This window comes from Leptodactylus fuscus, chromosome 1 (genome assembly GCF_031893055.1).
Source record: "Leptodactylus fuscus isolate aLepFus1 chromosome 1, aLepFus1.hap2, whole genome shotgun sequence".
Lineage (NCBI taxonomy): Eukaryota > Metazoa > Chordata > Amphibia > Anura > Leptodactylidae > Leptodactylus > Leptodactylus fuscus.
The window spans coordinates 305,862,178-305,882,904 of NC_134265.1; the positions used below are offsets into that span (position 1 = coordinate 305,862,178).

General features: G+C 39.8%; 1 protein-coding gene across 1 annotated transcript; it reads right to left on the reverse strand.

Annotated features, from left to right (window-relative positions):
- Nucleotides 1–10,774: 10,774 nt before the first annotated feature.
- FGF20 (fibroblast growth factor 20) lies at nt 10,775–15,337 on the reverse strand. Its single transcript, XM_075265969.1, has 3 exons — nt 15,058–15,337; nt 11,782–11,885; nt 10,775–11,020 (listed from the first exon to the last, which is right to left on the reverse strand). The coding sequence occupies exons 1-3, from the start codon at nt 15,335–15,337 to the stop codon at nt 10,775–10,777; spliced, it is 630 nt and encodes a 209-aa protein (XP_075122070.1).
- Nucleotides 15,338–20,727: the final 5,390 nt, after the last annotated feature.

A 20,727-nucleotide genomic window follows, 5' to 3' on the forward strand; every position in this document is an offset into this window, starting at 1 on the left:
AGCAGCATCTTGCAAGAGCTGCTGGGTCCTACAGGACCCAGATCAGCTCTGTATACTGTATATACAGCGTGCAGGAGGCTGTATTCCTCCTGCAACTGAGGCTAAATGTACCAGCCTCAGTTGCAGGAGAAATCAGCCTCCAATACAAAAAAAAAGTGATCAGATGTCCCCAAAGGTCTCTTATCACCTTATGAGAACACAATCTAAAAAAAAAAAATCTAATAAAAAAGTTTAAAAAAAATGTAAATAAAATAATAATAATAAAAAAAATAATACGCTAATAAAACACCGTTATTAAAGGTTATAGCCCCACCCTCGACGACACCATACAAAATAAAAATTACCGTAACAGAGAGGAAAAATAGTTTTGTAAAGTTTTTCAGTGACACTTTGTGTTATTAAATAAAAAATAATAATCAGTTGAAAAACAGACACAATTTCCCTCCTATTTTGTTTATATTTTCCCGGATATAAAAAAAATTAAAACACATTCTAAAATAAAAACAACATAAAAATAAAGCCCGGGGCCACACGGTGGCTCAGTGGTTAGCACTGCAGCCTTGCAGCGCTGGAGCCCTGGTGTTCAAATCCCGCCAAGGGCAAAAAACCATCTGCAAGGAGTTCATATGTTCTCCCCGTGTTTACATGGATTTCCATCCCATATTCCAAAGACATACCAATAGGGAAAAAAATGTACATTGTGAGCTCTATGTGGGGCTCACAATCTACATTTAAAAACAAAAAAAAATAAAAATAAAGCCCTATGTGTCCTCGAAAAAAAACGCAAAAATTAGTTGACTGAGACATACGAGAAAAATGTTACCGCCCTCAAAACCGCACATACAAAATAAATCTAAAATGTGTCTGGTCCTGGACCACAAATTGGCCCGGTACTGAAGTGGTCCACCCACTCTTTACATGCTGCATTAGGTGCTGCTCATCAGATCCTGGTGCCTTTAGCCTGCAAATTTTCTGAGCAATAGTTGCTGTTAGTTTTAGCACCCAATATTGTAATAAAGCTCTTTGCTTTAATATGGGCAGTTCTGAGGTTGGAGCAGACAGAAAGAGCCCACCTGACATTCATATCAACCTACTGGTTGTAGAAACTAACAGAAGTGATAGCTTGGAAAGGACTAGCCAAAAAAATTGTGGAGGAGTCTATTAATAGTCTATTAATCTATTAGTCTATTAATAGATTAATTAATCCAATAGTGCCTCTAATGGTTACATTATTGTATAACAGAACACTCACAAAAAGCCTTTCAACAAACTCCACCCTGGCTGTTTTTTATCTATTGACGTACATTATATTAAAATTATTTTGTATATATACCAAATGATTCAAGCAGGAACTTTCTAATATTTAAACATACAGTATGGCGTCTTTGTTTCATACAAAGCCAGTACCGAGGAGTTATAAGGTGAGATGCAAATAAATAAAGGGAGAAGTGCCTTGAAGGAACATGATGAGACTTGTATAGTGTACATCACAATACGTGTTACTAATGAAAAGCTGCAATAACATCTACCCTGTGATAAAACATTCCTCCAGACATCACACACTCATTTGTAAGGGTTCATTTGCTATCTAGGTAAAACTATCTATCCTAGATTAGAAATGACCTCTACACACTGTAATCTGCCATGATATAGTATTATGGTATACTGGGGTCATTACTATGTGGTTTTACAAGATGGTTCTTTTAATTATTTTACATTAAATCAAATAAACCATAACTTATATTCACATAAAAAGCCAATGCATTTCAATGGTTTTGAATCAAATTAAAGGGATAGTATGAGTAAAACATGGCTGCTATCTTCCACAATGCTACTTATATTAAGCTCCGTTCTCATCTGCATCGGAGTCTCAATTGCAGTGTCCGACAAAAATCAGAGGAGGAAAAAGTCCTGCAGAGAGGTTCAGCTTAAAAATGACGGACACCCGTTGAATCCCATTACAGTCAATGGGGACCACTGGGCTCTGTGCTTTAGTGGTCTGCTCAGTTTCCATGTGAACTTAGTGTCAGTTGTACATTTCAGATTTATTCACTTAAATAAGGCTGAGCTACTACCGCATATACTCGATTTTTTTTTTTTTTTTTGGCGGGGGGGTCTATGACCAGCCACAATATCAATGTATAGAATCTCCCATAATCACTCTCACTTTCCCTAGAATACATACAAAAGTAGAAAATCACTGAAACACATACACATTAGGTATCCCTGTGTCTGAAAGTGCCCGGTCTACTGAATATAGGGTATCTGCAGTGCTCCTGTTCCGTCGGGAAGGGGTTAATAGGAGTACTGCAGATACCCTATACACAGCCAGACTGAATTCCAAGTGGGGGAAGAAAAAACAGTCCTCAAGCTCAGGGAAGGGGCAGACAGACAACCAAAACACCCCCTCCCCTTTCCCAGCACCCAGAAACTACTGCACCCAAAAACTCCGACCACTTTAATTTTTGAAATTTTACAGTAGCTGCTTCATTTCCCCCTTAGGCTTATACTCGAGTCAATAAGTTTTCCCAGTTTTTTGTGGTAAAATTAGGGGCCTCGGCTTATATTCGGGTCGGCTTATACTCGAGTATATACGGTAAATTATATTTATCCCATGGGCAAAAGTGGTGATGTTTCTGGAAGGAAGTTACCTTGTTTTCATAAACTCGTACAACGTCTTCCCAACAACTGTCTTAATAGTACTGCAGATGTTGGGACATTAAACATAGAAGAAGCTGAGAAGGAATCATAATTAATAGCTGGGTCTCCGCTGCTGTACAGCAGAGTCTTTCCTGATTGCGGGCACTAACCCCTCAGATGCTTAAAATCTGACCAAGACAACTGATCAACGGCCTTAGTGTTCAAGTCCCCTAGGGAGTCTGAAAATTAAAGCAAAAAAATAAACAAACCAATAAAAGAAAATTTAAGAAATAAAAAAATCTAAAACTCAAAATCACACTTCTTTCCCTAGATCATACATAAAAAATAAACATTAACATTTTAGTTATCCACGCAGCCAAAGTGCCTGAACTATGACTATAGAAAAATACTTTTCCCATATAGTGAACAATGTAGCAGGAAAAAAAAATCAAAAAGGCCGAAACATTTTTTTCACCATTTCACCTACAAAAATTTTAATGAGAATAGAAAAAAAATCCTCAAAATGGTATCAATAAATTTCCCCTGCATTAAAAGATGCATTATACAGCTCAATGCACAGAAATCTAAAAAAAAATTCTTAATTCTTGCCATTCTTAATTTTTATAGCCTCCTAGGGTATATTACATAGTTTTATATAGTGCCATTATTAAAGGGATTCTACCATTAAAACATGTTTTTTCTAATGACCACGTCAGAATAGCCTTAAGAAAGGCTATTCATCTCCTACCTTTTGATGTGGTCTCCGCCGCGCCGGTCATCCAAAATGACCGGTTTTTCCCAATATGCTAATGAGTGTCTGGCAGCAATGAGGGCGGGCCCTCATCCAGGCGTCGGAGGGCTGTACGGACCTTACTGAGCATGCGCAGTACACTCTGTTCGGCAAATACTTTGCGGAGTGTACTGCGCATGCGCGCAATTGCGGTCTCGCAAATTTGGCCGCCGGCCGGTATGCGCAGTCGGCTCTAATAGGGTCTCGCTGCCAGAGCCGACTGCGCATGCGTCACCCATGATCAACAGGCAGTTCAGGAAGAAGGCGTGGCTGGATTGCCCAGTTCCGGCAGCAGTGGGGACGCCTCCATTGGCGTATGAGAGCTGGGGCCCGCCCTCATTGCTGCTGGACGCTCATTAGCATACCGGGAAAAAAAACGGTATTTCGGATGACTGGCGCGGCGGAGACCACATCAAAAGGTAGGATACGAATAGCCTTTCCTAAGGCTATTCCGACGTGGTCATTAGAAAAAAAACATGTTTTAATGGTAGAATCCCTTTAAGTATCATTTGTCCAGCAAAAAATAAGCCCTGCTCTGTAAATGGAATAATAAAAAAGTTATGGCTCTTAGAAGGTAGGGAGTAAAAAACAAAACTGCACAAAATAAAAAGTCTAGATATCACATGCTCCTCTACATATGCAGTTTATTTGCATGAAACATGGAGACAAGCTTTACGGTATAAAATTGTACAAATTAACCCTTTTCCCCATCTTCCAAAAGCCATAACTTTTTTTATTTTTTCAACATATTAGGGCTCATTCCACCGTTGTTTACTGTGCCATAAAAATGACATGTTACAAGGGCACTCAGTCATACAGAGACCTCGTTGGTTGAGACTCCCTTGCAGACGTTTGGGAAGACTCCAGTTTCGGAGCTCTGGTCCCCTTTTCCCCCAACTTTTCTTTTTCTTTTCTCTTCTTTCTCTTCCCCATCCTTCTTCTTTCTCCCTTCCCTCACCGGCTCCTAATGTTATTGTATTGTTTTGCCTTCTTTGATTGTGTATGTCCTGATTTTTTTCCGTCCATATTGGACGTGTTTCTATTCGTTGTGGGGTTGGCTGGGCCGGTACTCCCGACCTTGTCCTGTCTCTGTTTTGTATTTGTTCATGTTTATATATGAATAAACAATTTATATAAAAAAAAAAAAAAATTGACATGTTACATTGTTTGTGTGGTTAAGTATGATTGCAGTGATATCACATTTGGCCCCACATTGCAGAAACGCAGATTGCTTTGTTGCAGATTTTGATGTGGTTTTATTGAGCCAAGGCTGGGAGTGGATTGAGCAGAAAGGAAAAATATAAAACCTTCCTTTTGACGTCACTACTAGGTTTGGCCCAAAAAACCTCAACAAAATCTGCAACAACATGGGGCCTTAGCCTTAGTGCTTCCTATACATTTCCCATTCCTTGCTTTGCCATTCTTGGCTTTGGCTCAAAAAACTGCAGCAAAATCTGCAACATCAAAAGTTGCTTTTCAGCAACATGAGGCCTCAGTTCTAAGGCCAGGGCCCCACGTGGCGTGGGGGAAAAATTGTGGGGTTTTACAGTCAGGGCAAAGTGGATGGGATTCTAGCAAATTCCGTGCCCACTTTGCGGTAAAAACCGCACTGCAGACACACTACGATTTCCAAAACCAGCGCGGTTTTGGAAATCGCAGCTTGTCAATTATGCCAAGGGAAACGCCGGTGGTTTCCCCTTAGGTATAATTGAAACAGTCCACAAAGAAAACCTCTGAGAACTTTCTGTCTAAAGCACTGCGGAAAGAACCGCAATGCTTTTCCGGCACGGTTTTTCCTGCAGTGCTTTTTTGTTGCGGGACGTACTGTGGAGCCTTAGCCTTGTATAGTTTTCTATCCTTGAAGAGTTTGAATAGAAAAATACTTTATTTTCCATCTACAGAGTTGTGCAAGGACTCTTATTGTGCATGACAAGCTGTAGGTTTTATTGGTACCATTATTGGGTACATATGACTTTTTATAACTTTTTATTTTTGGGGGGAGAGTTGACTAAAAAATGGAGATTCATTGCATTGTCTCTTTAACCACTTCCAAACCACCAATTGGGTGTTTACCAGAAGGTGGCTGTCTAGATCTGCAAGGACATACCAGTACGTCCAAGCAGATTTCAGCAACTGCACAAAATCGTGCAGCTGCTGAAACGGGGAGCCAGCTGTAACTTCATATCGCTCTGTATACAGTGCTCAATGAGCGCTTTATGCACAGCTATGGGCGCCGCCATGATATGGCTGCCCTCTAACCCGGTGGTCATGTGATCTGCCAGGATCAGAGTCTGCTATAGCTACTGGGTCCTACAGGATCCAGATTGATCAGCGCTGTAGAAAGGACAGGAGGCTGTACTCCTCCTGTAACTGAGGTTAAATGTGCCAGCCCCAGTTACAGGGGAAATCAGCCTCCTCCACAAAAAAAATAGTGATCAGATGTCCTCAAAGATCTATTATGACTTTATGGGGACACAATGTGAAAAAAAAGAATTTAAAAAATTCATTAGAGAAGTTAAAAAAATAAATAAATAAATAAATGTCAATAAAATGCCCTTATTAACAATTACTGCCCCATTCCTGACAACACCATACAAAATAAAAATTACTGCAATGGAGAGTAAGAACTATTTTACTAAGTTTTTTAGTAGCACTTTGTATTATTAAATTGGAAAGTGAAAAACAGACACAATTTCCTTCCTTATTTTTATATTTTGACGGATATAAAAAATTACACATGCATAAATAAAAGCAACATAAAAATAAATCCCTATGCGTCACGGAATAAAGATGCAGAAATTAGTTAAATAATCGAAATTATAAAAATGATACAGCCCTCAAAACTGCACATACAAAAAAACCACAAATTGGCCCGGTACTGGGGTTGTTAAGGCTTTTGGATAGGTGTATGTCTATTTCTTATTTTTAGAAAACAGGGAAAGGGGGTGTTTTGAATTTTTAACACATAGTTTTTCTTTCATTTTTAAAAACTTTTTTTATTACATTTATTTTTAGACCCCCAAAGGGCTTCAAATATGTGATTATTTGATTGCTCATGCCATATACCTCTGTATTGTAGTATATAGTCTAAATCAGGAGTCCTCAAACTGCAGCCCGCGGGCCACATGCGGCCCACCAAGCACTTCTGTCTGGCCCTGCCGACAACGCTGGCAGGCGTGCATTTATAATGAAGCTCCTGGGGAGCTCGGGCCAGGCCATGGAGCGCACTTCACTTTACCTATTGGAGGGCATCGCTCCCGATGTCTGTGCGATTTGCTCTGCCTCCGGCCCACTATTTAAAAAGTTTGAGGACTCCTGGTCTAAATGCTTAAAACTTATAGCACACCCATCTGGTCCATTGGTAATGTGGAGGGTTCCAGATGATTTAGAGATGGTTACTGATGGCAGCCCTCAGGCTTAGGTGCCACCACCGCCATAGACCATGGCGTATAAGTGTATAAACAAGAGTGATTGGTAATGACTTTATAGTGATGGCAAGATAATCTTAATCTTTGTCATAAATATTGAGTAAAAATGTCATATTATTTTATATGTACAGCTCAATGGGCAGTCTACGTTTGCACTCTTTCTCCAAACTATCTGTCCCTCTGCATGAATGGAGAAGGTTAGCAAGACGTAGGGAATAGACCCAACCATCTGCCCCGCTACATGTAGGGAATAGATAAAAGGGATTTGACTGCAAGATCACACAACAGAGTTGGTGTGTAGTCTGTTACCTCGGAGATGTATAGACCCGCATAGTAGCTGTACAATACATACATTGGAAATGGTTAATCAGTACTATTTACTCACTTTATTTTTCATTTTAGACATGTCAGAGCAAGAATTTTTTTTTTTTTTAAATCTATTTTTGTCTTCTATATTAACTCACCCCCTCCTATATGTTCCTGAACTACAGTAGATACTTATCTTTAAGGGAATACACCAAGGACAGCTAAAAGTTTAGCACCATATCTGTGCTTAGATTTCAGTGTAAAGTGTCTTATCAAACCAGCCACAGTGCATTGTAGGGGTATTTTGCTAAGAACCATCATAAATAATCATTGAACAGTCCAATAGGTGCACCATTTTCTTAAAAAAGCTTTTTTAAAAAATAATATGCTAATGAAGCTCAAGTGCATTGTAGTCATGTTAGAGCCTCCAAGAGCTCCATCTCCATCGTGCTTGCACAATGAGTCCACCATCTCAACATCCTATGGCGGTGAGTTCGATAGCCTCAGTGCTAGATATGAGCGAGTAATGAAATATTTGAGATTCGATATTCGTTTTGAGTAGAGCCTCAATATTCGGCTACTCAAATCCCATTACAGTCTATGAGAAAAAATGCTCGTTTCAGTCGAAACCACTATTCGACTAAAGGAGAGTCACCAAGTCCACGAGTGCCAGGAGGAGAGTGTTTAGGAGGAGTGCTGTGCAGTTAAAGCGCACGGACCCCATAGACTATAACGGGTCCGTGTGCTTTAACTGCACAGCACTTGCAGTTGCGCTGATATTCTGTTCGGGGGGGGTCCTTCTGCGGACTCCTCCTGGACAGGATGCAATCGCTAATGTGAACTTACCCGTCCTGCAGAACCAGCATTGATTGGCCAAATGCTATACAGTGTAGTATTCTTTGCTAGTCTTGAGAGCTGACAGCTTGTGGTTATGCGGGAGCTAACTTTTTCTCATAGGAATGCATTGACCAGCGTTGATTGGCCGAATGCTATACAGTGTACAGGATTCGGCCAAACAACGCTGGTTCTGCCGGAGGCTCATCTGTGAGGAGGTGGAGTCTAAGATCGGACCACAGCAGTCTCTATTGTGGTCTGATTTTAGACTCTGCCTTGTCACAGACGAGCCTCCGGCAGAACCAGAGTTGATTAGCCGAATGCTGTACACTGTATAGCATTCGGCCAATCAACGCTGGTCAATGCATTCCTATGAGAAAAAGTCAGCTCCCGCATAACGCAAGCTGCCAGCTCTCCCGACTAGCAAAGACGAGCCTGCTGCAGAACCATCGTTGATTTGCCGAATCTATACACTGTATAGCATTCGGCCAATCAATGCTGGTTCTGAATTGAATCTTTACTGCGAATAGGAGTAGTATTTGAACGAGTACGAGTATTTCGAATACCGTAGTATTCTATCGAATACCTACTCAATCGAATACTACTCTATCGAATACCTACTCAATCGAATACTACTCGCTCATCTCTATTCAGTGCCCTTACAATAAACAATCCCAGCTATCATGCTGGTGAAATGTTCTGTCCTCTAGGCATAGGGCCAGGGTCTCAAACATGCCGCCCCTGTGGCTGTAATCTGCAACCCTAAGTGGGTGTTCACACTACCATTGGTGTCCGCTCAGCAGTGTCCATAGCTATTGTCCGTACAAGATTTTAGCAACGGACACTAGCTGTTCCGTTTGCAATTTCCATTCATTTCAATGGAATTTTATCTTCTGTCCTTTAGTGTCCGTTTGTGTCCTTTAGTGTCTGTTTATACCCATGTCTGTTTTTTCAAGCAGACAAAAAAATCCTACATGCAGGACTTTTCTTTCCATTTGAAAAAACGGACAGCAAGTGTCCATTTTTTTTTAACACTGAGGTCTATGGGCAACGGACATATAACGGACAGTAACTGATAGCCATCAGTTACTGTCCGTTTGTGTCCGTTATGATAGATGTCCTTGTTTTGTTTTTTGTAAATCAAACACCTTCTGAACGGAATTCAACAGTAGTGTGAACCCTACTTTAGTCTTATTTCTAGTTCTTGGAAGAACAGGGGAGGAAAGAATCCTTGACGTAGATCTAAAGTATTGTGATCTCGTAGACCGCAGACCTGTGCCCTATAAACTCGGGGCAGCTTGAGTGTAGATACTTTTCTCTCCACTTTCTTTCCCTGCTCTGGGCACACTGCTGTGACATATGTGCATCTGGAGCAGGAGAAGGGAGCAGTGAGGTAAGAACTGAATGGGGGACATTAATCTATATGCGATATATGAGAGATTGTTACACCAAGGTCAACAAACTTAATATTCATTTTACATGACCATTTGTGTGCTGTTATTACTCTCCTTCACACGTCTGCATCGTCCATGCCATTCAAGGACAGCACCCCGCCCTGCTCATTTGAGGGTGGTGTGTTGTCCATGGTTGATATGCTTTTCACATCTGCATTTTGGTTTCATTTTCTCTATTTTGTATGTCTCTAGGTTTGTGAAACACAGGTGACACAACTACATGTATGTTCATTCTCATAACTAGAATAAGAATGTTCAATATCCTGGCCTGTAAGGGCCCACTTTGGCAGCTCTGATATCTCTGTGCATTACTTAAAAGGAATCTGGTTGCGTTCCATTCACTTGATACAGTTGCCAAAACAAATCACATGAAAACCTTGTGAATGTGCTGCCAAGTCACAGCCTTATCTTCCGTGAGATATTAAAAAATAATGTTCTTTAACATTGGCTGGAATGACAAACCACAATGAATGGAAGCAGGTAGAAAGCTCTCTAGCTGCATTAAAAGTCATTTAGGATATGTTTAATGTCAACAGGTGTAGATACCAAGACTAAAATAAATGCCAAAATCAAAACAATACCAACCCTTTCATCTCAGTGAGTGTTTAATACCTTTGAAAATGGACATTTAGTTTGTTACAATTTTAAGGCATTCATATACATTGCAGGAATCCAATACCTTCCTCGGTTGTCAAGGTATTCTGATAACATAAACTACTGTTTTCATTGTCATGGAAAATCAAAGGTCTCATGGGACTAGTCACAAATTTGGAATGTCTTACACATAAAATATCATAATAGCCCTTGGTCAAAGAACTCTAAGACCGGTCTATGGACATACTGGTAAAAAATAGAATTTTTAAATAAATAAGTATAAAAAAATAAATATATATTCTTAGATATAGGCATATTAAGTCCACATGTTGAAAACTGCATTTTTGTCAACATAGATAAGTCAATAGGGAAGTAATAAACTGCAAGGTCATCTTGGTTGACATCTACAATCTGATGTGAGTGGGCACGTTGGCACATCCTACACTGGGATAAATTCTTCTGACTCAGGAGGTGTCTTCAATGCCAATCAGATGGTCCAGTTCTCTTTCCACATTACCATGTAAATCCATAGTCAAGCAGCACTTGAACCTTGACTCTCTGCTTTATCCACTGGTTACGTTAACCTCTTCCAAAGTGGTCATCAGTATTCTTTGGTCATAGTCACCGATGGCATGAGAGACGGTAGTCCTGTCACAGAACTCGCTCTTCACTTTTCCTCAAGAAAAAGCTGTTTTGGTATAGCAAGCGACCAGACTTTGTCTAAATCCTCAGCTATATCCCATTACTTCCTTATATAGTTCAGGCACTTTTTCTGGATCCACAGGTCTGGGCAGAAAATGTGTAAATTTTTGATGTCTCTTAGCCCTCGCACCATCTCTCGGAGTACCGTCTTTATTAAGTGCTACAAAGTATCGTCTCCCAGAGTCCCCATGCTTGTATAGGTTTGATGAATAGGTGTTATACCAATTTTCCTCAAACTGTTCTCTGAAAATGCATTCAGAAGTCAACTTTTCCTTTAAGAAAAGACAAAAGTAAAAAAATACCTTCAGAAAATATTGAAGTTGTTTCATAAATTTGTCTTATACACATTCCACATTTTAGCTTCACAAGTATCATTATAGCTTCAGCCACACAATTTGTGTTACTTAGGTCTGGTTCACATCTGTGTTCGGTATTCCAATGGGGGGGGGGCACTTGAGGACCCCCCTGAACGGGATACTGAACACATTGACAACCGGTGAGCAATGAAAGCACACGGACCCCATAGACTAAACTGGGGTCCATGTGTTTTATGCGCAGTGTCTGCACTGGACATGCGGAGAGGAAAGTAGTTCATGAAGTACTTTTCTCTCCGCATAAGTCGTGTGGACACAGCGCAGAAAACACACAGATCCCATTATAGTCTATGGAGTCTGTGTGCTTTCATTGCTCACTGATTGTCAATGCGTTCAGTATTCCATTTGGGGGGGGGGGTTCCCAAGCGGACTCCCCGAATGGAATACCAAATGCTGATGCGAACCAGACCTTATGTAGTATGATGCTACAATTGTAAAGTGAATGAGGAATCAGGATTGGTAACAGGTGCTCTATATAATACAGTATATCACCTTGTGATGGTACTACTCCACCATGAATGGGGGTACTATGGAAATTCACTTATGATTGATTGATACTAAATGGAAAGTTAATACAATATTAAACCTCAGCAAAAATAACATAAGGAAATGTATATATTGTATTCATAAATGCCAAACACTAAATAAATCAAACTTACCGATCCAAAGAGCTCTCCTTTATCATTCATTCCAAGGTACAGACCACTGTCCACCCCTCTTATGCTGACCAGACCAATGGCCACACTGATGAACTCAAGAATGCCTGTAAAATAGTGGATTATAGGGTTTTATCAATAAAGATGTCCATACAAACAAAAGCTTTATGAAAGGAGATTTCCAGGACTTACATACTGATGACCTACTCTTAGGATAGGTTATCAATATCTGATCAGTGGGGTTCAACACTTGGGACTCCCAAAGATCAGCTGTTCAGGTGAGGACCACTTACTTTTCTTGTTTATTTGTCATGTGATCTGTTTGAAGCTCAGTCCTATTCAAGTGAATGGAGCTGAAATACCAAGCACAGCCCCTACATAATGTATAGCACTGTGCTTGGCATTGCATCTCCCCACTTAAGCATTAGTCTTCTATGGAAGTCTTAAGATCCCACGTTGGGGAAAAGCTGTTTATTTGCTGCAGATTCTGCTGCATTTTTTGAGCCAAATCCAAGAACAGCTACAAAAGGAATGTAGAGAAAAAAACTAAAAAAAACAAAAGAAGGAAAAATAGCAGCGAAAACACATAGCATTTTTTTTTCTGCTGTGTTTCTGCTTTAGCATCATATTTTAGAAATGTCACACATTTACAGAGTACAGCATCCATTATGAAAGTGTATTGTATGTGTAAAGTCTGTCCTGTTGTGTATATATTTTCTTAATGGCAAATCATGTTAGTAAATATATTGAATAAAATGTTACTATGTAGTCAGGCCCCTTTACATGAATGAGGGTTAGGTTATAATGCGATTATATAATTGGTCCAATATAATGTAAGCAACAGTGTATATAAATAATTGGGAAAACAACCACAAGTTAGCAACCCTGAAGTACAAAGAACATAGATAGATAGATAGATAGATAGATAGATAGATAGATAGAAAGATATATAATAGATAGATAATAAATAGATAGATAGATAGATAGATAGATAATTGATAGATAGAAAGATACATAATAGATCGATAGATAATAGATAGATAGATAAATAGATAGATAGATAGATAGATAGATAGATAGATAGATAGATAGATAGATAGATAGATGATGGAAATCTACTGGCTGGAGAGATCTATGCACACGCTATCTGATATATGTACTGTATATCATGGTTGTGTATCTTCTGTGATTTTGACTTGTTTTGCTTTTTTTGTCCCAGAAGTTCTTAGAGAGTGGCCTAGTTTCCAATGGAGGATGATGGTGGTATTTAGTCTTTTTTATGTTATCTTTTTCAAAGCAGGTCTTAAAAAAAATAACAATAAGCAGGTGAGTCAACCAGGCGAGAGACCACATCTGAGGAGGTTCAGAGGAGAATAGGGGCAGCATAAAGGAGAGCCATATAAAAGAACAACACATGTTTGATCTCTATCTACTACTCCTGGTTATTAGCTGCCGAATATCCCTGTTCACAGACCGTACAACACTTTTCTTGCTTCTCATAGCTGAACCTGCCCAAAGTGACAACCTGGCACCACCATTATTTTATAAATGAACTTCACCTTCAGGATTTTTATAGGCTGGAAGATTAATTAACCCTTCCGTCGACAACGGCTTCTATTTGATGTCAGGCATCAAAAGAGTTAAGAATAATTGATATTTATTGTCTTGGCTATGGGAAAGTGACGGAAAACATTTTAATCAGTTATACAGCAGCTAAATCAATACAAGGGGGGGAAAGAGCCTATCAACAATAGTTAGTTTGTTCAGATAAAAAGAACATTGAATAAATACCCTGATCATTATTCACTCTTCCTGTCAGATAAGCACAATGGCCATAGACATAAAGATATTCTGTATGATACGACCAATACAAACCATTGTGTCTGTCGTAGCAGAACAAGACGTTGATTTTTGAGTAAGTGTATTAAATATAATTTAATATTTATATTGACTTTTCATTATAATCATGATTGTATTAAAGTAATATATGGATTATAATTCATAAGAAGCATGTGTATATTATATATCATTTACATTATTATTTAGTAGATGCTATATGTGTAGTGTAATTGTAGGATGAAATGCCTCTAGCCAGGAATGATTATCTATATGCAGTAGTCTGCAGTTCATGGGTGTAAGGTGGACCTGGATGAACATTGTACTAAGAATTACATATTGCTATGCACTGTATGTTAGTTATAATATTGCATACTGTATGTTTCACAGTATAAAGTAGTGTCTGCTTACTGATGGGAGTGCAGTCATACCATACATTCATGGCATGCAGTTCTGAAGTGTAGTATACATGTAGTCAGGTGTGCAATCCTAAAGTATAATATACACCGAACACAGGTAGGTGTGCAATATTACCATGCAATCTTGGCATATAGGAGACACAGCATACAGATATACATGCAGCATATAGGAGACACAGCATACAGATATACATGCAATACTGTATTATTAGCATTGCATAAAGGTGTGTAATTCACAATATCTGGAGGCAGATGTGCAATCCTGAAGTGTAGTATACAGGTCAGTGTGCAATCTTAAATATTATTATACACTGCATACAGGTAGATGTGAAGCTCTGAAGTATAATATACTGGTGGGTGTGTAATATTAAAGTGTATTATACACTACATACAGGTGGGTGTGCAATCCTGAACTGTAGTATACTGGTAAGTGTGCAGTTATATGTTGTTTTGTACACTGAAGGTGTGTAAGAATAAAATGTATTCTACACTGCATACAGGTGGCTGTGCAATCCTGAAGTGTAGTATACAAGTGGGTGTGCAGTTATATGTTGTTTTGTACACTGCAGGTGCTAAAAAATAAAGTGTATTCTACACTGCATACAGGTAGGTGTGCAATCTTGTAGTGTAGTATACAAGTAGAAATGCAATAATGAAAGTCTAGTCTATACTACATACAGATAGGTGTGAAATCTTGTATTGTGGTATACAAGTAGGTGTGCAATATTGAAGTGTATTCTATACTGCATACAGGTAGGTGTGCAATAATGAAGTGCAGTAAACAAGTAGGTATGCAATATTGAAATGTATTCTATGTATTCTATACTGTATACAGGTAGGTGTGCAGCTGTAAAGTGTACTATACAGTGTATTCTACACTGCATGCAGGTAGATGTGCAATAATGTGAAGTAGTATACAGATGTAAACAGCTGTGCAGTAGGTATAACATACTGTGTGCATTAGATTATGGCATTGGCTTCTTATTTGCATCTAGTCTGAGCAGTGGCACTGACTGGTACCTACCAAATCGGCTGTGGTCTTGCCTGGTTCCCTGCACATTGCCATCTGGAAGGATCTGGAGGTGGAAGCCAGTCCTGCAGTAGAGCTGGCGGCGGCGCAGGATGCCCTGGAGATGCGCCAGATCTGATGGGGCGCTGCGGGAGAGGCGCTCAGGTTGTCCCAGGGGATCATTGTACAACAAGGGGGCATCCCTGACAGGGGGAGGCAGCAAGAAGTGAGACCCTACTTGCCCCAGGGTGTCCAGCCCAGCCAGATAGTTGCCCACCTCGGACAGTGGAGCCATGTGTGAGTCCTGGATCAGTGACAGTCTGGAGAAGCTGAGTTGCACCTGGTGCTCTTCTCCAGAAGATGCTGGCTAGTGAGCTTCAGACCCCGTGCACTCACTTTGTATATTGGCCCCGATGACATATGGTAATGAAGCTGAGTGTCAAGGCTTCTTCTTCACACCTCTCTTCACAATGTGCAAAGTGTCGCCTTCCCAACGCAGGCCCATTCACATGTAACGTTAATCACAGCCATGATCACTATAATCCACATCCCTCTGCAAATTTTCCAAGCTGAACCCAAAGGACATGTTAGGGCTTGGAGGAAGAAGAAGATGATAAGACACCTCTGGGATGTAGTCAGTACAGGAGACACAGGGGCTGAGGTCCTCAGCAGAGATCCTGGAAGAGAAGCTGCTGGAGAGAGCTGTGATCTGGATACAGGAGGTCCTCCTTATGCACAGTCTAAACAGGTGCAAGCAAAGGTAGAGGTGGAGGCGTGTTCTAAGGCTTAGACCTTCCCAGACTACACTTACAATGAGGTGAGCCAGCAAAACATAGCACACATGCCTCAATACACCATACACTACATACAGTATATTCACCTACACACCAGAGACATTCACCTACACACAGGCTCTAAGAGAAGAGCCACACATAGTACACATGGCTCAGTACAACATAGACTACATACATTCACTTACACACCTATACATAGAGAACAGCCAGCAACACATTGCACACATACTTTAGCACTACATATATTCACCTATATGCTACAAACATTCACCTACACACATATACATACAAAACAGCTATCGAAACATAGCACACATGCCTCAATACACCATACACTGCATACAGTATATTCACCTACACACCAGATACATTCACTTACACACAGGCTCTAGAGAAGAGCCAGCACCACATAGTACACTTGGCTCAGTACAGCATAGACTACATACATTCACTTACACTCTTATACATAGAGAATAGCCAGCACACATTGCACACATACTTTAGCACTACATACACTACATATATTCACCTATATGCTACAAACAGTCACCTACACACCTATACATAGAAAACAGCCAGGGATACATAGCACACATGCCTCAATACACCATACACTACATACATACACCTACACACATATACATAGGACACAGCCAGCACCACATTGCATACCTGCCTCAATAGGGCATATACTACATACATTCACCTACACACACACACACACATACATACATAGGGAACAGTCAACAACACATTGCAGAAACTCAGTACAGCATGAACTACATATTGTCCATTCACCTACACACTGTGCAGGCTACAGTTCAATGATCAATGCACATACATTTCATATAATTCCTTATGTCAGGTACTGATCTGTGACAGTGAATGGTTAACAGTATAAAGGATAACAGGTATTATAACCAATGTACACTATATTGACTATTGAAAATATATGTTACCCATAATATAAACAATATAGAAAAGTATATGTGAATTGCAGGGTTTCACTCAATGATATGATGCAGAAGGGTTTAATAAATCTAGATAAAATTCCATACATGTTAATGAAATGGATCAATAATGTTGCACATACAAATGTGAGTATGCATATAGAATATGGTGCATTGTATGATGTGACTATGACAGGTATACATCGCTGTACACAAGCATATGTTTCTAATGTAAAGAAATTGCATATTGTTCTTGCATACATCACATCACTTCTAGAAGAGGAGGAAATGTTAGAACTTTACTGGACGTAGGTAAAATGAGTAATAGTTTTATTCGTTTTGTGCAGGTTATCATCAGTGTTTTACTCTGTTTTGGTGGACATTGATACATATGCTCCACACTGCTATGATATCTGATATTATTATGTATTGCTATGTATCAATGTCAGGTCTGTGCCTACTGTATGCCATTTATAATACTGCACCCCCTATAGAAAATGTTCTTGGCACCCTGAAGAAGCACAGTGAAAGGCGTCAGAGTGCGATGTGGCTGACAGCTGTATATTCTTTATTAGATTTATTATATTTGGACCAATGCTATCTTCCTCCTTGGATACATTTTTATACTTTGTCAATTGTCTATCATGTCTTGTATATAATTTTATTGATGATGTCTTAAATTATAATAAAGTTTAATTATGTATTATGAATGCTGGTATATTTATTGGTCATGTAAGTATACATATATATTATATGTATACTCTATATCATAAAGGATGATCAAAGCATATACGATTACATCCCTGATAAAGGCAGGTATTCCTATGTCACATGATATGCAAATTGTCATGTACCTGCTTGGATCCAGTAAAGAAAAGGCATTTTTTCCACCTGCCGCAAGTCTCTGTGGTGCTCTGACCTACCTTTACAATATTCGCATTTTGGATCTATATGACCATTGAAACTTAACCTTAGTGAAGGTCTTCTTTACAGTCAGTTCCATTTATCTAACCACTGCCAGTCAATGAGTTTTTTTTATACCAATTTTGTAGTCGCTCCATGTCAGTATGGTGATAAATGTTGAACTACACGCTCCAGCAAGCCATTCCGGTTTATTGCCTTCAAGCTGGCTTATCTATCTGTCCACCGAGCCACCCAGAACTACTGTGTGTAATGCTAGATCAGGGAGATCATATAGACTTTCATTTCAGTGCAGTATGAAGTGCTGGGAGTAATTCATTGGCAGATGTTTAAGAGCAGGTAATGTTACACCTTCCCATCCTTTCAATGCTAGTACTGCACCTGAACTATAAACCACCTCCATTAAAGCGGCAATTCCCAGGCTGGGGCTGGGCCAGCCAGCGACAAAGCTGTAAACAGATAAACTGCCCCTCGAAAAGATTGGGTTGTCAATGAAATAGCTGTAACAGGTATATGTTACACTATTTACCTTGCAAATGACAGGATTCTGTCATGTGGAGGGATCTGCCATACAGTATAGCTGTGATCTGAAGGCACATCTGTGTAAACATTATCACGTCAGTGTAAAACACCGGCCAATGAGTTTGTGCTTTGAACAAAATCCGCTTAATTGCTCTGTTAATTCAAAGCCCCTCACATCAAAGATCCTGCCAGTGAATAGGCCGCCATAGATGGGTAGCACTTTATAACTCACACCAGGGAATTTTTATTGATATTGCTCCAAATAAAAAAATAAGTCTTAACACCACTTCAATAAGCTACTGGATTACTTATGGCCACTGAGAGCCCCCCCGCAACTAAAGGGAGGGGTCTTCTAATGATGGATATAGTAAGACAATGAACATTTACTGGCCAGATATATGCTGTAATTGTTTCTGAAAGTTTATCCAATTTTGTGGCAATACTTTGCACTTAATCATGCAAAATATTACAGCAATGTTAATGTATTTTACGATTAGGGTGTTAAATGGAGTCTGTCACCACAACAGTCCCTATTACATTATAAGCACAGTGAGATAGCCGGGTTCACGGAGTAACGTCTGCATGGACAGGTGGTTTAGTGTCCGAAATATGGTAATGCTGTCCACAGCCGGAATAAAAAAACGTTTATACCTACCTAGAGTAGTGCAGTTTGGCTTCAGTGCGCATGCATTGAACCTCAGGTATGCGTGCGTTGAAGCCCAGGACTACTTCCCTGGCTACAATGAAGAGCTGTGCACGCACCAGGCCTCTTATGAGACTCATTGGACCAGAGGCCTAACTTGGCCCCAGTGCAAAATATTTAGTGGGACCCCTACGTACTCATGTGTCCTTTGGAATAGTGGCATATTTTATGTGGACTTTTAGGCCCCTCTTAAGGTCCATGACCTGGTAGCAACTGCTGCTGCATGCTCTATAGCTACATCTCTGTAGCTCTCTGTAGCTCTGTAGCTGTCCACATTTAGACTGAGGCTCCACGTTGAGGAAAAGCAGCTTTTTTTGTTGCAGTATTTGCTGCGTTTTTTTAAATCAAACTTAAGTAATGGGAAATATATAAGAACTTCCTATACTTCTCCCTTCTACTGAATCCAGCAGATCGGCTTTGGCTCAAAAAATCGCAGCAAAATCTGCAACAACAAAAAAAAGCTGTGTTTCCACAATGTGGGGCCTCAGCCTTAAAAAAAAAAACCAAAAAACCTCCTATACCTAGATATGAGTCTCATCAGACACATCTCTAGTGCTCCTGAGCCCTGCTTAGCTATGGACTGAATCCAGGGAAATACAGCCAAGAAGATGACATCATTACTGCAAGGTTGGAGTGTGGGTAAGGAAACTGGTAAGACATTACTTAGTTTCTTACATATGATATTTACTTGCCAGTTTTTTAGTAAATTGAAGAACCCCTTTAAATTAAGCAGAGCTAAGAGCAGATACTTTAGTTAACTTTTTCACTTGAGCATCATTACATGGGCTTATCTTAACAGACAGCATGTAATACTGCAAATGCCCATGTGGTGGCGTGTCAGGAGGTAAAGTCTTAGGCATTACATCAGGTTCACTACAGATAGTGCACATGTCCTATTTTGGTCTGTGGTTCAGTGAAATTACGCCCATTAGACTGAAGTCTATGGGACCATCTGTATGCTGTCCATTTTTCAAGGTCCTAAAAGAACACAAATTATAACAATTTATTCTTATAAATGTGTTTGATCCTTTTTTCATAGATGTAAAAAATTGATAAACTGTGTACTAAACACATCCGAGAAAACAATAGTTCTGTGTGATGTCAATGTTAAGGCCTTATCGACATGATTGTGACGGTTTTTGATAGCCTGTAATGTCTGCTTTTGACGCCCGTTGTGCATCTGGTCCGTTCCGATTTCCTATTTTTGATGGCTGAGTCATCCCATTTACCTCAGTTTTTAGCTGTCAGTGAAAAAAATGGTTAAGAACAGGACAAAAAGGAGGAATTTTATTGGTCTGCCTTTTTGATCCAATCCACTGATCTGTTTTTAGTGGACGGCAATCTGTTTTACATCCTTTAAAAATGGATCCATTGATCTCTATTGGGTCTTTTTGGCCTTCAAAATGGACAAAGATAGAGCATGTACCTGGGGTGCTAACAGTAGGATACCTTATACAAGAAATTTCCGGCACTCAATTTTAGACTTCCAAATAGTGTAGAATTTTATTACATCCGAAATAACATAAATGTTTCAGTCCCTTGGACCTTCATCAGTACATCGGATATGGTGTAATGGAGGAAAGTAGAATGGAAGCCAAGTTGTAGAAAACGTCCAGGAAAGATAGAGTTCTAGATAGAACTTCGAGAAGCCTTTTTCTGTGCACCTAAGAATTAACCGAGTGACGGTACATTACTACCAAGTAGGATACCCTATGATCGAGGGAATGAGCTTCATGGGGACACCAAGTAGTTATAGCCATAGGTAGCATGGTGACTAAGTGGTTAGCAGTGCAGC